Source organism: Grammomys surdaster, unplaced genomic scaffold, assembly GCF_004785775.1.
Source record: "Grammomys surdaster isolate TR1022 unplaced genomic scaffold, NIH_TR_1.0 372, whole genome shotgun sequence".
Classification (NCBI taxonomy): Eukaryota; Metazoa; Chordata; class Mammalia; order Rodentia; family Muridae; genus Grammomys; species Grammomys surdaster.
The window spans coordinates 8393552-8407608 of NW_021604791.1; the positions used below are offsets into that span (position 1 = coordinate 8393552).

Sequence of the window (14057 nt, forward strand, 5' to 3'; positions counted from 1 at the left end):
ACACACACACACACACACACACACACACACACACACACACACACACAAATAAAGGACTGCCTGTCACTGTACAGCTACAGAGTGACCCAGACAGTTATTCTGTGTCTGGCACAGTCAGGAAGGATCAAGGGGGGAGCTAAGAAATGTTTGCTGGGGAAAGCTGATTCAGGTCAAATACTGCAGTTAGGAAACAGTGGCTCACTTGATCTTTGATTCTCTCTCTAGCACTGAGGTCAGTGGTCCAGGTAGATGAGGAACAAGCCGTTAGAAGTCAGCCATAAGACCATGACCTTGGCCTCTTGGTGCCTGTGAATCAGGTCTTTTGACTGTTGTTGTTGTTGTTGTTGTTATTATTTTGGTTTTTCGAGACAGGGTTTCTCTGTGTAGCCCCTGGTCACTCTGTAGACCAGGTCAGCCTTGAACTCAGAAATCTGCCTGCCTCTGCCTCCCAAGTGCTGGGATTAAAGGCATGCGCCACCACCGCCCGGCTTGACTGCTATTATTGACAGCAGTGTCACTGCTACAGGACTAAGGACTGCTGGACTCTGAAAAGCAGAGTCTCCAAGATCTTCCGAAATGACCTCAGGGGACAGAAGAGCAGATTCTATTTTTGTTCCTTGATAAGAAAGTAATGAAATCACAGTTCACTCCCTGCAGACATCGGTTCATTAGTTTGTTCCTATCCAAGCAGTAAACATCAGAAGGCTCCTATGTGCAGAGAGAGAGAGATTTGTGCACAAAAACATGGGACAGCCAGAAATTGCTGCCTTTACAATGTAATCAGAGGAGTTCAAACATTCATTGAAGCAGTCTGTCAAATTAACGTTGGGAACAGCCAGGTTAAGACAGCTACATGAGCCCGATAGTGAAGCCAGTTGCCAGATTGTGGAGTCCAGATCCTGGTGTGAGAGATGAGCACAGAGAGCAGTATCGGAAGGCTGGCTGCCATAGTCTTGGAGGAATCGTGTGTTTAGTGACATCAAGGAAAAGAGAGATTGGGATAAAGCTGAATTGGAATTGGATTTCTTCATGCATGCCTTGAAGGAAATACTGGGTTTCGGCCCAGGATGAAAAACATTCCAGTTCAGAAATGTATGCTGGCACCAAGGCAGGAAAGTGGTGCCACGCACAGGGAACCGTCAACAGTTTAGCTTGGCATTCAGAGCGGCTGGAGATGCCCGTGGTGTAGATGTCTGAAACGAATCCTGTTTCTGTCTGTTTCAGTCTTCCCAAGGTTGTTTCACCTGATTCCAGATGGCGAAATTACAAGCATCAAAATCAATAGAGCAGATCCCAACGAGAGTCTCTCCATAAGGCTTGTGGGAGGCAACGAGACCCCACTGGTTCACATCATCATCCAGCATATTTATCGCGATGGAGTGATTGCCAGAGATGGACGGCTGCTGCCAGGAGACATCATTCTCAAGGTGCCCAGGAGGCGTGATCTTGTAACCAGAGGCTACAAGAGCACAAGCTGTAGTCTGTGAATGACACATAATTTAAGTCCTTAAAGATTAGATGGGTAGGTGGAAGGAGAGATGGATGACTGGCCAGAAAGATGGATGGATAAGTGGATGAGTGTATGAATAAGTGAAATCCTTCAGAGCCAATAATGGTAGATAAGTGAATGGATGGTTAGATGGATGGTGAACCAGTGGGTGGATGAATGGATGGGTTGACGGGTAGATTAGGGGAATGGATAGATGACAAATAGGGTAAATAGAATGAAGTAAAGATAGATACTCTCTTTCCACAGTTATATTGATGTAAATCTCCTATAAAGAGCTCTAGTGCAACAGAGATGGGTCTTTCATTCTTCCCCATCTCTCTATTTATAAACACTTCTCTTTGTAACATTGTATCTCTCTTCTCTCTGTTACTGTATTCTTTTCTGTCTTCTCTGTCCATTTCCCCTCTGCTTTGTTTCCATGGGCCCTCTTTTTTTCTTTTCCACTTACTCATTCTTCTCTTCCTCTTCTTGATCCTTCTGGAGCCTTTCCTTTTAAAAGAAATATTAGGAGAAAGTAAGACTGGCGCACAGATTCTTTCTTATACTGTAAAGCAGATTAGTGGGGACTGTTGTATTTCATCTAACTATGTTCAGATCCCCTTCTGCAGAAAATCTCCTATGACTTAATGGTCACAGGAGTCTCATGACCCAGAGGCATTCCAGGGGAGGCAGGAGTGGAATGACCTGGCTTGGGCATACTGTCCTCTGAGGCATGGTTGAGAAGAGAGACTTCCCAGAAGAAATTTCTGGACAGAAAGGAAGGGTGGGGGAGGGACTGTTTATCAGACAGATGTCAAATGCGAGCCAGCAGGACTAGAATTCCCTCCCAAAGCATCTACTTCTTATCTGATACTCAGATAACAGTTCCATTCCAGCCTTTGCGGGCAGCAGAGGGACAATCCCTGTCTCAGCATGAGCTGTTTGTTTGGCAAACTAATTGGAATAAGAGGAGAAATAATTGAAACCAGTCACTGCAGAAATGTTGACATTCCCACTGGTCTCTGGGGTGTGGCACAAGCAGGGCCCATCACTTTAGTGGGCCACAACCATCAGGACCCCAGTCACAATGGGGGGCTTTTCTCCCTGCTCCAGTAGGGACTGCCTGGGAGGGCTACATAAGAAAATTCTCTTTGTTGGCTCTGAGCTGGAGGCACTTGCAGATAAAAGGAATGCTAGGAACATTCACCAGGTGACCCTGATTTCTCTTGGCTCTGGGGATAATGGGATGGCAGATTCTGCCACCTTCTGGGTAATGTTCCCTTATATTTGGACAAGGGGGTGCCTTGTCTTCACTCAAGGGGCCCCATCCACCTTTGAGCTGCAGCAGGAGGTGGTTGACCTCAAATAAGTCCCTTTCGGAGCTCAGTCCAATGTGCCTCTAACAATTGGCTTTAAGTACAAGGAATCTTAGCAAACTCTAGAAATTGAAGAAGCTTCTTGCTTGTTGTGGGGCCCCTTCCTTAAGCAGACTGCAGGGCTGCTGGGAACTGTTTTCTTCCAGAGTGGTGACAAACACTGGGGGCTACAGCCTCCAGGCTGGGCCTGTGGAGCCATGATAATTAAAGCCAGAAAGTCAGATGCAGAAGTAGTCCTGTAGATTATTACCCCTGAGTGAGAGGCCTGGCTTTGGGATATTTATGGAGTACTATAGAATGGGCCGGCCTTTCAGTCAAAAGCCTAGAAAGTTCCTTTTCCATTAATTTGTCCTTTTGCATTAATTTGTTTGGAACTATTCAAGCCCCACACATCCCCTCATAGTTAGAATACAGGCAAAGGGCCTTGCAGACATATATACCTTGATTTGGTATCTAGCATTCCTATATACACTGTCACACACCTGCAAATACACATGCAGGCACACTCGAGGATACCATGTCATACAATACCCTCACATACACAAGACAACTCACAGGTGATATATCATACAACACCACACATGGGCTCGGGCCCATGCACACATACTATATCATACAACACACACACACACACACTCGGCCCCACGCACATAGATACTGTAACATGCAAACAGGCATTCCAGCACACTCACATTCATACTCTAACATGCAAGAGTATACAGATACTCACATAGATAATATAATATAAAAACACACTCAGGTTCATTCACACAGATATTCTACACAGTCACTCAATTAAGCGCTCTCTCTCTCTCTCTCTCTCTCTCTCTCTCTCTCTTTCTCCTTGTTTTGTCCTAGACAGCATTGGATAGTACCATCTGATGTTGGGGTACAGATTCAGTGGCCAGGCCTGTGCTTCCCATTCACTGCACTTTAAGAATGCAAATTAGAGTAAAATAGGGAAGTGACTTTTTTTTCAAGACAGGGATTTCCCTGTATAGCCTTGGCTGTCCTGGAGAGACCAGACTGGCTTCTAGCTCAAAGAGATCTGCCTGTCTCTGCCTCCCAAGTGCTAAGATTAAAGGTATGCACCACCACTGCTTGACATGGGAAATGTCTGAGGGTTTTCTTTCATATAATTACATCTTTTTCTTAAATCCTTCCTTCCCTAAGAACTAAAAAAAATTAAAAAATTAAATTGGCAGGCAACATGAAAGTCAGGATTCTGCAAATAGACACACAGGCTGAGGTAGGACTAGGGTGAAGGAAGGCAATTCGGAGTCATAGAGGCCAGAACATTACTGTGGAAGATTAGGCTGTTTGGGTACAGGATAAAAAGAGGAACAGAGCCGGCCAGGACTTGGGCTTGTATACATTTGATTCTTATGATGCTAAGGATCAAACCCATGCTGGCCTAGACCTTTTCAGTAGGTTTATTCATTCTCAAATGGTCCCACCCCCCAGGTCAATGGCATGGACATCAGCAATGTCCCTCATAACTACGCCGTCCGGCTCCTGCGGCAGCCCTGCCAGGTGCTACGGCTAACAGTGCTGCGGGAGCAGAAGTTCCGTAGCAGAAGTAATGCGCAGGCGCCGGACTCCTATGGCCCTCGGGATGACAGCTTCCATGTAATCCTCAACAAAAGCAGCCCCGAGGAGCAGCTTGGCATAAAGCTGGTGCGCAGGGTGGATGAGCCCGGGGTGTTCATCTTCAACGTGCTGAATGGTGGTGTCGCCGACCGACACGGCCAACTGGAAGAGAATGATCGTGTGTTGGCCATCAATGGACATGACCTTCGATTTGGCAGTCCAGAGAGTGCAGCTCATCTGATTCAGGTGGGTCAAAAGTCACCCTAAGATCCCAGTCAGAAATACCTACATGAACAGGAATACTCAGCCCCCTTACCGCGTGTGCTGTGAAAACCTTCCCTCTGAGGACATCACGGGAAGGGCTGGCATTTTCAATGAGTAAGGAAAAACTCAATCAATGTACACAAATGGACAAATGGTGCCCCTTGGGTCATGATCTTTTTTGATATTGTTAAGGTGTTATGTATTCTCTCTCTCTCTCCATATATATATATATGGTGGGATACTTCACACACACACACACACACATATATATATTTATACACACATACATATATCCCACCTTTACCCTTCAGCCTGCTTTGCACCTATTTTATGGTTGCCTGCCAATACAGTGGCATATTATATTTTACACGTACCTAGAGCAATGTCCAGCAAGGTTAAGCACTCAATGAATAAGTGTTTATTATATGTAAATATAATAAATTAGTCAAATTATGAACAGATTAATATACATGATTCATTTTGCTCATTAATTTGCTCGCTGAAAGATTTATTTTAATCAAACCATTTACCACTTACATTTTGTTTTTGCATGCTTTGACCCTCTGATATAATCGCTACTTTTTAATTCCGTTGACTTTGCCTAATTATCACTAGTTGAGCAGCCTCTGTGCATCAAGCAGGGATGAACGTGGTGGTCATGGTTGCTTGCTTCTCACAGCTCAACAAATATCCTGTTTCTGATTTTGTACACAGACCAGGTGAAATAGTCATACATAAAAATAAAAGTCTCTTTTTTTTTCCTTCAGGAAGAAGCTATCTTAGCTTAATTTTTTTTTTCACCTTCAAAAATTAGACCCTAAGGGGTTGTCACTATTTCTTCATGGTTCGCTTGTTAGCGCCCTCTGCAGGTCACCTAGTGTAACTCCCATTCTGGAGCTCATCTTTGTCAACTGTTAACTTTCGCAACAGGCAAAAGAAAAACTCTAACTCATGTTATTTGGAAAAATCTTGATTACATGTGGCATTTTACTCTAGAAGATTAATAACAGAAGAACATGTTTTTCCCTGAGAAAGTAAATGTATGAAATAAAATCTTGCCTAACAGTGGGAATTCCTTTTTTAAAAAAAAATCGCTTTGCTTACTAAACAAAGCCAATCTGCTTTATAAGCAGAAAGAAAACTTTTTATTTTTCAGAAAAGCTAGGATCAAGCTAGTTGGGAAAGAAATTTTTTAAATAGATGCTGTAAACACACACACACACACACACACCCCAAAACCCTAAGCAATAGCTTGCTGTCTCAGAAAAGTGGATTTTATTTATGTGATACCTGTAACACACACCAGGCTGCAGGGATTAAACTAAATACCCTTCAAAGATTGGGGCTCAAATTTTCCCTGGCCTTGGCTGTGCTGCCCGTGTGTCTCCTCCCTGGATCACATTTGCCTCACATAGGAATTCCCAGACAACAGTCCTCCTGGTCCTGTTCTCTCCCAACACACCACACTATTTTCCTTCATAACAGAGACCACAACTATTTGAAACTGTGCCAACTTTACCTATGTGAAGCCCCTAACCTCAGCTTACTCTGCAGCTGCCAGGGCAGTCTCCAGTGTTAAGACACCTGGAGAGTCAGGGTCCTTTAAGAAGGAAAACCTTGAAGAAAAAGACACCTCATGCAGGGAGCAATTGACTCACCTGGCAGCTTAGTAAGGACCCGCGTGAGTCTTCACCATTGTTGATTTCTCAGGTTTTTTTTTTCTTTTTTGAGCATCTTTACTGGAATAACTACACAGAAAATAAACCTTTCAGAATCATCTGTTGTCACATCTGTATCCTAGACCATAGGTACATCCCACCCAGGTACCACCACGATACCCTGAGAGTTCTAAGAACATGAGGAATTTCCATCCATGTTCAATTCTAGACTAGTGAGTTATGTTTGTTTAGGAGTTCAAATATATACAGACAAAGAAAGTGTGAATTTTAAACATGGAGTAAACTTCCATAAACTTTTTCTTTTTCTTTTTCTTCCTCCCTCCCTTTCTCCATCCCTCTCTCCCTCCCTCCTTCCCTCCCTCCTTCCCTCCCTCCCTCCCTTCTTCCCTCTCTCCCTCTCTTTCTCTCTCTCTCTCTCTTTCTCTCTCTTTCTTTCTTAACCAACCCCAGAAACTGAAAAAAGAATCAAATCAATTTATAGACGTGGGCAGGATGTAAGTGGGGGGCGTTCACTGTCCTGTGTGTGATTTTTGTTCCTTGGATAAAATAATGTTTAAATATACAGTTGTTTCATCAAAGATCTGAAAGTCAGCCTGTTAAACCTTTAAAAAGAATGTGATAGGGCTTCCGACAGACCTAAAAATAAACAATGCTCTGCTTGCTCTAAAGACAGCATTCCAGGTCTTGAGTTGTGTTTTGTACCTGGAAAGAAAAAGGCAGAACTTTTGTGGGGATTTAAACATTCATGTCCCTGGGAGCCAATAAGAACCACCAGTGAAATAGGACCTGCTGGTTTTGTGTGTGTGTTTCTACAGATCATTACAGCTCATATGGAATCCAAGCCCTGCTTACAAAAATTGCCTTACCAGGCTCCCGTAATAAATTTAGTGTGCACAGACTAAACTTAAATCTGCTTATGCTCAATTCTCAAAGCCCAGATGATTACTAAATAGGACTTGAAATTCCCTCATTTTCTTGAGAGAGAAGGACTTGGAAACCTGTACAATATTTCATGAGAATGACTTACATGGAGCTGTACATTACATGCAAGTGTTAAGGGGCCTGAAAACCCTGCTGCCCTTTCTCCAGCATACATACACCCCTCCCCAACCCCACATGGGTATTCCTTTAACAGAAGGGAAATAATCTTGGGAATAGTAACATGCAGTTCCCTGAAGAGAAGCAGTGCTGAGGCAGGGGAATGTTGCCTTTGTCCTTTTGTCTATCAATCAGCAGATTCAGGGATTTTTGACTGTGTCACGGACATCTGTATGGCCCTGTATAAGTCACCAGTTATATTTCCTTCATCTCTCAGTCTCTTATTTCTATAAGATAATATGTTGCCAAGAGTAGGGAGCTGTACACAGAGCTGTCAACTGAGAAAAATAGAGCAAACGTCTGATCAAATTCTCCTTTCTGGCTCTGTGGAATGCTCAGAGGGTCTTCCCACCTTTCCTCAAAGCTCCTCAATGTCCTGTCTCTGTGCCTGGGTCCCTGATGCTGTTTAACTCGTGGAAGAAGTTCTACTCTGTAGAAGAAGAGAGTCATGATTTTTTAAAAATAACATATCAGGCAGCACTCAGTACTAAAACCTCAGTGATGGGCAAATTCTAGGTTTGCTTACACATCAGCTTCCCATACACCATTGGCTTATTCTAGACTTATATTCCCGAAGCCTGCAGTTTCTGGCTCTGTGGGAATAATTTTCCCTGAGAAGTTCTTTTGCTCCATAGAAGGAGGGTAGGGGTTGTTCCCATCCTTGTTACTTACTGTGTTATATCCAAAAAGTAAACAATGACAAATGGTGACCTAGGCAAGTTTCTGGCTTAGCAGTTGGTTCTTATGTCTGTACTGCCAAAGAGGGTCTGTGTACCATCATACGGCTTGAGAGATAGGCTGTGCTGTTGTGAAGGACTGACAACCTTTCTGCCACCTTCCAGTGAATTGTTAATAATGAAACAGATGTCTGTACCTCTTGGCCCCATAGAACACAGAGATAGTAGTCTTTGCATGAAATAACAAAATGGGATTGCGTCCTGATGTCCTCTGGGCTGTTGGTCCATCTAGCAAGAAGACTCTACTAAGATGGCTAGACCAGAATTTATTGTCTTGGTCCAATTCTACACACCAGCCATACTCAGCAATTAGAGTGGAGCCAGGGCTCACATTGTAAGCATTGATACTGAAGAGTAAGAATAGCTCCCCCGGAAAAGAAAGCAGCAGGATGGAAGGGAGCCCCCTTTAAAGATGGTTGTCGAGGTAGGCAATGATTTGGGCTTGTCTTCAAGACATGGCTAGAATTGACTAAAGTTCAATTTAAAGACAGGCTTTTTAATTGGTGCTATATTTAACTTCCACACACTACTTAGGAAAGTTCAGTTCCCTGTTTTGGGGAGCATGGCCACAAGAGTTGATTGACAGCATGTCCATCGTGTTATAGTGGAATTGAACCAGGGTCACAGAGCAAAATGTAGGATTGATGACATCTGGCAGCTCTTACTTATCTGTGACCTTCTGCATTAATGCAAACAGAGCTCCACAGTGCCCAGGGCTTTGTTAACATAAGCTGGATGAAGCATGAATGATATTTAAATGTTGAAGAAATGAGATCACCAAGCAGTGTAGAAACAGCCATTCCACAAGTGTCTACTGAAGAGCAGTTAATGGTAGACTGCTGTTTCCTTCTGGGGATTTTTAAAGAGTTAGTTGTATAGGATGAATTTCGTTAAGAAACTATTTTTAATTACATTTGTTTTGTTTGGTGTGTGCATGGACAAACACACGCACACGTGCACGCACAGATGTGCAGTCGGGGACAGAAGACAACTTGGAAGAGAGGGTTAAATTATCCTGAGGGTTAAATTCAGACTTTTGGGCACTCTTACTAAAGATCCATGTCTCAAGCAACATGAAGTTGGATTTTTGTTCTGTTTTATTTGAAATCGGTGAATGGGTCATGGTGGTATATGTTTATAATCCCAGTACTTAGGAGGCTGCGACAGAAAGATGTTAGGTTCTACACGTGAGCTACATCCTCTTCTTAAAGGGGAGGAAGCGATGATCCAGAGAAAGTCTTCTGAGTGGTCGGAAGACTGAGCAGAAAGCATCTCTCCTAACAGCTGGTTTCATTGGCCTCACTTTTGCTCTCCTCCACCTGTGTCAAGGAACTGCCCTTTCAAATATCCCTCCCTTGCAGACCTAGATTGTGTTTGGGTCTCCACAGAGCACAGTTGTGACACTCAGCAGTCAGTTTGGTTCCTTCCACCCATTTCATGTGTTTGTAGAGAATAACACTGTGCAGCATGACAGAGGAGAAGGAGACTTCTTAACTTGAAAGTCTGGAAAGCCAGTACAAGGAAGACAGCCGGTAAACACATGGGAGCTGGCTATTGCTCACCTGGTACACAGCTTTGATTCCAGCACCCAAGAGGCTGAGGAAGTAGAGATTAAGTTTTAGGCCAGTCAGGGCTACATAGCGAGACCTTGTCTCAAAACAACAATAAGGATGATAATATCAATAATAATAATACTTTATGCATATGATGTGTATATGCACATTTGTCTGTGTCCATGTCTGTGTCCCCAAAGCAGCACAAATGGCTTATTCAATTACAGTTTTCCTTACAATTAGAGTAATTCCTTGGCTGGGTGAGAGGTTTACACTGTCATGTACAAGTAGGTTCTTGATCAACCTTCGCTCTGCCTGTATTATCATTGCCCTCTTAGCCACCATTTTCCACTAAAACGACAACTCTACTGTGCACAATTTCCTGCATATCTGTGGGTGTGAAACCAAGGAGCACTCTTGCCTTAACCCTTTCTGTGCCTCTACCTCGTCTCCCCTTGCACATATCACAGACACACCAGTGGAAAGAGAGACTCTAGTGCCCGGGACTGTTTCTCAAAAGCCTGCCTACAGCTGCACCTGAGAGTTAGTGCCAGGACAAACACATAAGCCTACTGCATACCTCGAGGGCTAGGAAAAAAACGTGCACAAAATAGCCTCCTGTGAACAATTCACGAGGTGGCTGGAAAGAGCCACTGATCCAGCCTTGCAGAGAATTTATTTGCAAGGAAATTGATCTCTGTGTTATTGATTGGGGTGTTGATCCTGGCAATGTTTCATTCTCCAGCCAGCATTTGAGAGCCCAATAAGAAGTGTGTGCTCAAAAATAGTGAATTAAACAGCTTGTGAACTCGGTTCCTTGGCAATTTGGACTCTGCCTGGCGATTTGAGCCTTGTGGGATTCTCCAGCGTTCACGTTTCTTATAAGGTGTTGCTCAGAGTGTGCTCTGCTCGATGTCCAAGACAAGCAGGATACAATTCCAGCCCAGAGCAAAAGCACTGCCAACAGCCTTCTCAACATCGGAGTTTCCCCAAAGATAAGAGAGCAAACTGGGGCTCAGTGATTGAGGTCTTGACCTGAATGTTTATTGCTACTTATCTTCCCACGAGTTTTACTTCAGAGAGTTCTTGGAAGATAACCTCTTAGGGTAAGTGAGGCTTGCAATCCAGAGGAAGAGATACGTTATTACCACACTCTCTGGCAGAAACTGAACTGTTGGTGAGGCCATAGTTCTGTGTCAGCTTTCTTCTTGATGCGTTACCTGAGCTCTGTGCTGTTCTAATGCAAGCCTCTGCTGTGGTAAGGGATCCCAAGGAACTCAAGACAGGCTAGCAAAGGATGACCACGCAGGCACTGATTCGGTAAGTTAGGACTGTGCATAAAGGAAAGCAGGCAGAGCTCAAGCTTCCATTGTTGGGCCATTCAGTGGCATTTTCTCAATGGGTATGGAACAAGCCGCTCCCCGAGCTGGCCATATATTGCGATATTTATAATATCCTTACTACATTCCAACAAGTGTATTAAAAGTCAGTTTAATTTCTAATCACCCACCTGATGACCTCTGAGGGTTTGTTGTTGTTGTCGTTTTGGTTTGGTTTGGTTTGGTTTGGTTTGGTTTTTTTAAGACAGGGTTTCTCTGTGTAGCCCTGGCTGTGGCTGTCCTGGAACTCACTCTGTAGACCAGGCTGGCCTTGAACTCAGAAATCTGCCTGCCTCTGCCTCCCAAGTGCTGGGATTAAAGGCGTGGGCCACCACTGCCCAGCGACCTCTGAGTTTCAAGAGAACCTTGAATAGAGATCAGTGTGAGGAAAGTTTGGGCTGGTCAGTGCTGGACCAAGTGCATGAGCAGAGCTCTTGGTACTTAATGCCCTAGTTCCTGAGGGGGGGAAGTTCCTGAGGTGGGGGTGTAGAGGGAGTTAGGTGCCCTGGAGAGGAAGGTGAGAGAAGCGGTGTCCTAGTCTCTGTGGACTGCTAAGGAAAAAGTTCTCTAAAGGGAATGACTTATTCATACAAACAACAGAAAGGCGTTTCTTCCAATTCTGACAAGATGACAGGCAGGTTCAGTATCTGGAAATGCCCCATCCCATTTACATCTGTGTGTGTGTGTGTGTGTGTGTGTGTGTGTGTGTGTGTGTGTGATGCATATATATGCTTGTGCATGCATTCATGTGTGTGAGTGTGGGCATGCGCATGCCACGGGAGGCATGGGGAGCGCAGAGGGCATCCTGGAATGTCACCCTTCCACCCTGTCTGAAAGTTTCTAGTAGTTTGCTACAGCTTGTGGGGATTCCCGCCTCTGCCTTCCATCTCATAGAACACTAGGCTTACAGACCCTTGCTACCTCCTCCATTTTCACATGGGTTCTGGGGATCCGAACTCGGGTCCCCATGCTTGTACAGCAGGTCCTTTGCCCACTGAACCATCTCCATCCCCAGATGACTTTCTTATATCTTATCTTCTTGTATCCTCATGTGCTGAAAGGAACAAGCTGTGTTGTAAGAGCACCGATCCCATTCATGGGGACGGAGTCAAAGACCCACCTGGTCATACCATCACCTTGGGGGTTGGGATTTCCACGAATGAGGGACACGTACATTTAAACCATCACCAGCAAAAGGCAAGCATCAGACAGTCCCTACTGTCTGAGCTAATGGACATGTGTGGTACGAGCTCTTTGTTGTGACCCGATTTCTCCATGGCCCTGTAACCATGCCCATGAAGGGAAGCATGTGTGTATCAGTGTCTGTCTCTGATGTGGTCAAGGGCTGGAACCAGGAGAGAAACTACCAGACCTTACATTTCCTCATCTTCCTGGTGTCTAAACCTAGCTTCCCCCAGGTGCCTTTCTAACCAAATGAAGCCATCCCTCTTGTTGCACTTCTCACTGAAGTGATGGGAGGACCCACTAGCCATTTCAGTTTGGGGAATCAACCTTGTTTCTATCAGATCCGCAGGCCGAGGGTCTTGCCTATCTTCCTGAAGACCTGACACCTTGGGGACCGGCAAATGTCTAGTCTAGGTTCCGACCTTTGCACTCAGAAATACAGGAAATTGATCCATGGCAGAAAGCTAATCAGTAATTTATCATGTGGAATGAACCCTTGTAATGTGCAATACATTCGTTCTTCTTAGTCTCCCACCCAAGTACCTATGTGTGTAAGACTCAGAACTAGCAGTAGTCACAGCCTTGCCATTTCTGCAGTGTCAGAGGTGCTGCCTCTAACCTTGCTTCTCTCTCTTCACTGCTGACCTTTTACCTGGAACTGTCACATGGTGTGGACTACTTCACACCATGCACCTTACTCTATTCAGAGAGACTTTCATCCTGCAGCTGAGCTTGTCATTAAATATACAATAGCAAGGTCTGACAGTGTCTCTTCAAAGACTCGCCTGAGTCAGACCTTTCTGCTAAAGCCCAAGCTGGGCACTGACATGAAGAGTCTAGAATTCTGGGCTGGAGAGATGGCTCGGTGATGAAGTCTATACACTGTTTTTGTAGAGAACCTGAGTTCAGTTCCCAGCGCCCACACTTTGTGGCTCACAACCACCTGTACACCAGTTTCAGGGAAATCCAATACCCTCTGCTGGCCTCTGAGGACCCTGCACTCTCATGCACATACCCACATGCATGCACACATCATATGCATAATTAAAAACAAATCTTTTAAAAGTATGTCCTTCCAGCTTTGACTGCAGTTTTAAAAAAAAAAATCTAGAGGGCCAGGGGTGGATATTGCTTACCTACTATATGGAAAGGCCCTGGGCTCAGTCTTCAGCACCTCATAAGAAAAGAAATTTAGAGATTTTATTCTTCCATTAAATAAAAGTCAAAACGAAAGTGCTCTCCTTCCTAGTAAGGCCCTGTGCACGTGGCTAATTTAATGTCCTCTTGTCCAGGCAAGTGAAAGACGTGTCCATCTCGTCGTGTCCCGTCAGGTCCGACAGCCCAGCCCAGACATCTTTCAAGAAGCTGGCTGGATCAGCAATGGCCAGCGGTCCCCAGGCCCAGGGGAGAGGAACACATCTTCTAAGGTGAGGCCCAACCAGGCACGTCGGCAGGTCCTGCCAAGGGCTATTTCTTGGGAAAGCTGTATACTTTCATGTGTCTAAGGGCTTTCTCTGGACTTTGTCGTTTCAAGAAACACTGCTCATGAAACTAAAAGGCCAAAGTCCCGTCTTCATACTTGGAAGGTGACAGGTGTCTCCCATCCAAGCAGGCGTGAGGAGGAAGGTGCTGGGGAGTGGTAGATCCCAGCTTGCAAGCCTTCTAAGGGACCTGCTTTCTAGTGTAAGCCAAATGCATGTCATACTT

The 14057-nt window shown here is 44.7% G+C and overlaps 1 protein-coding gene across 4 annotated transcripts in view; it reads left to right on the plus strand.

The window, feature by feature from the left end:
* Lnx1 (ligand of numb-protein X 1) overlaps positions 1 to 14057 on the plus strand; it is a 108602-nt gene that overhangs the window by 80617 nt on the left and 13928 nt on the right. For 2 of the 4 annotated variants that reach the window (XM_028780811.1, XM_028780812.1), the window contains 3 exons: positions 1225 to 1427; positions 4330 to 4701; positions 13643 to 13777. In XM_028780811.1, the coding sequence (XP_028636644.1) occupies positions 1225 to 1427; positions 4330 to 4701; positions 13643 to 13777 (710 nt within the window). Of the gene's footprint in view, positions 1 to 1224; positions 1428 to 4329; positions 4702 to 13642; positions 13793 to 14057 lie in introns of all 4 variants that reach the window. The other 2 variants (XM_028780815.1, XM_028780813.1) reach the window with 2 other exon arrangements.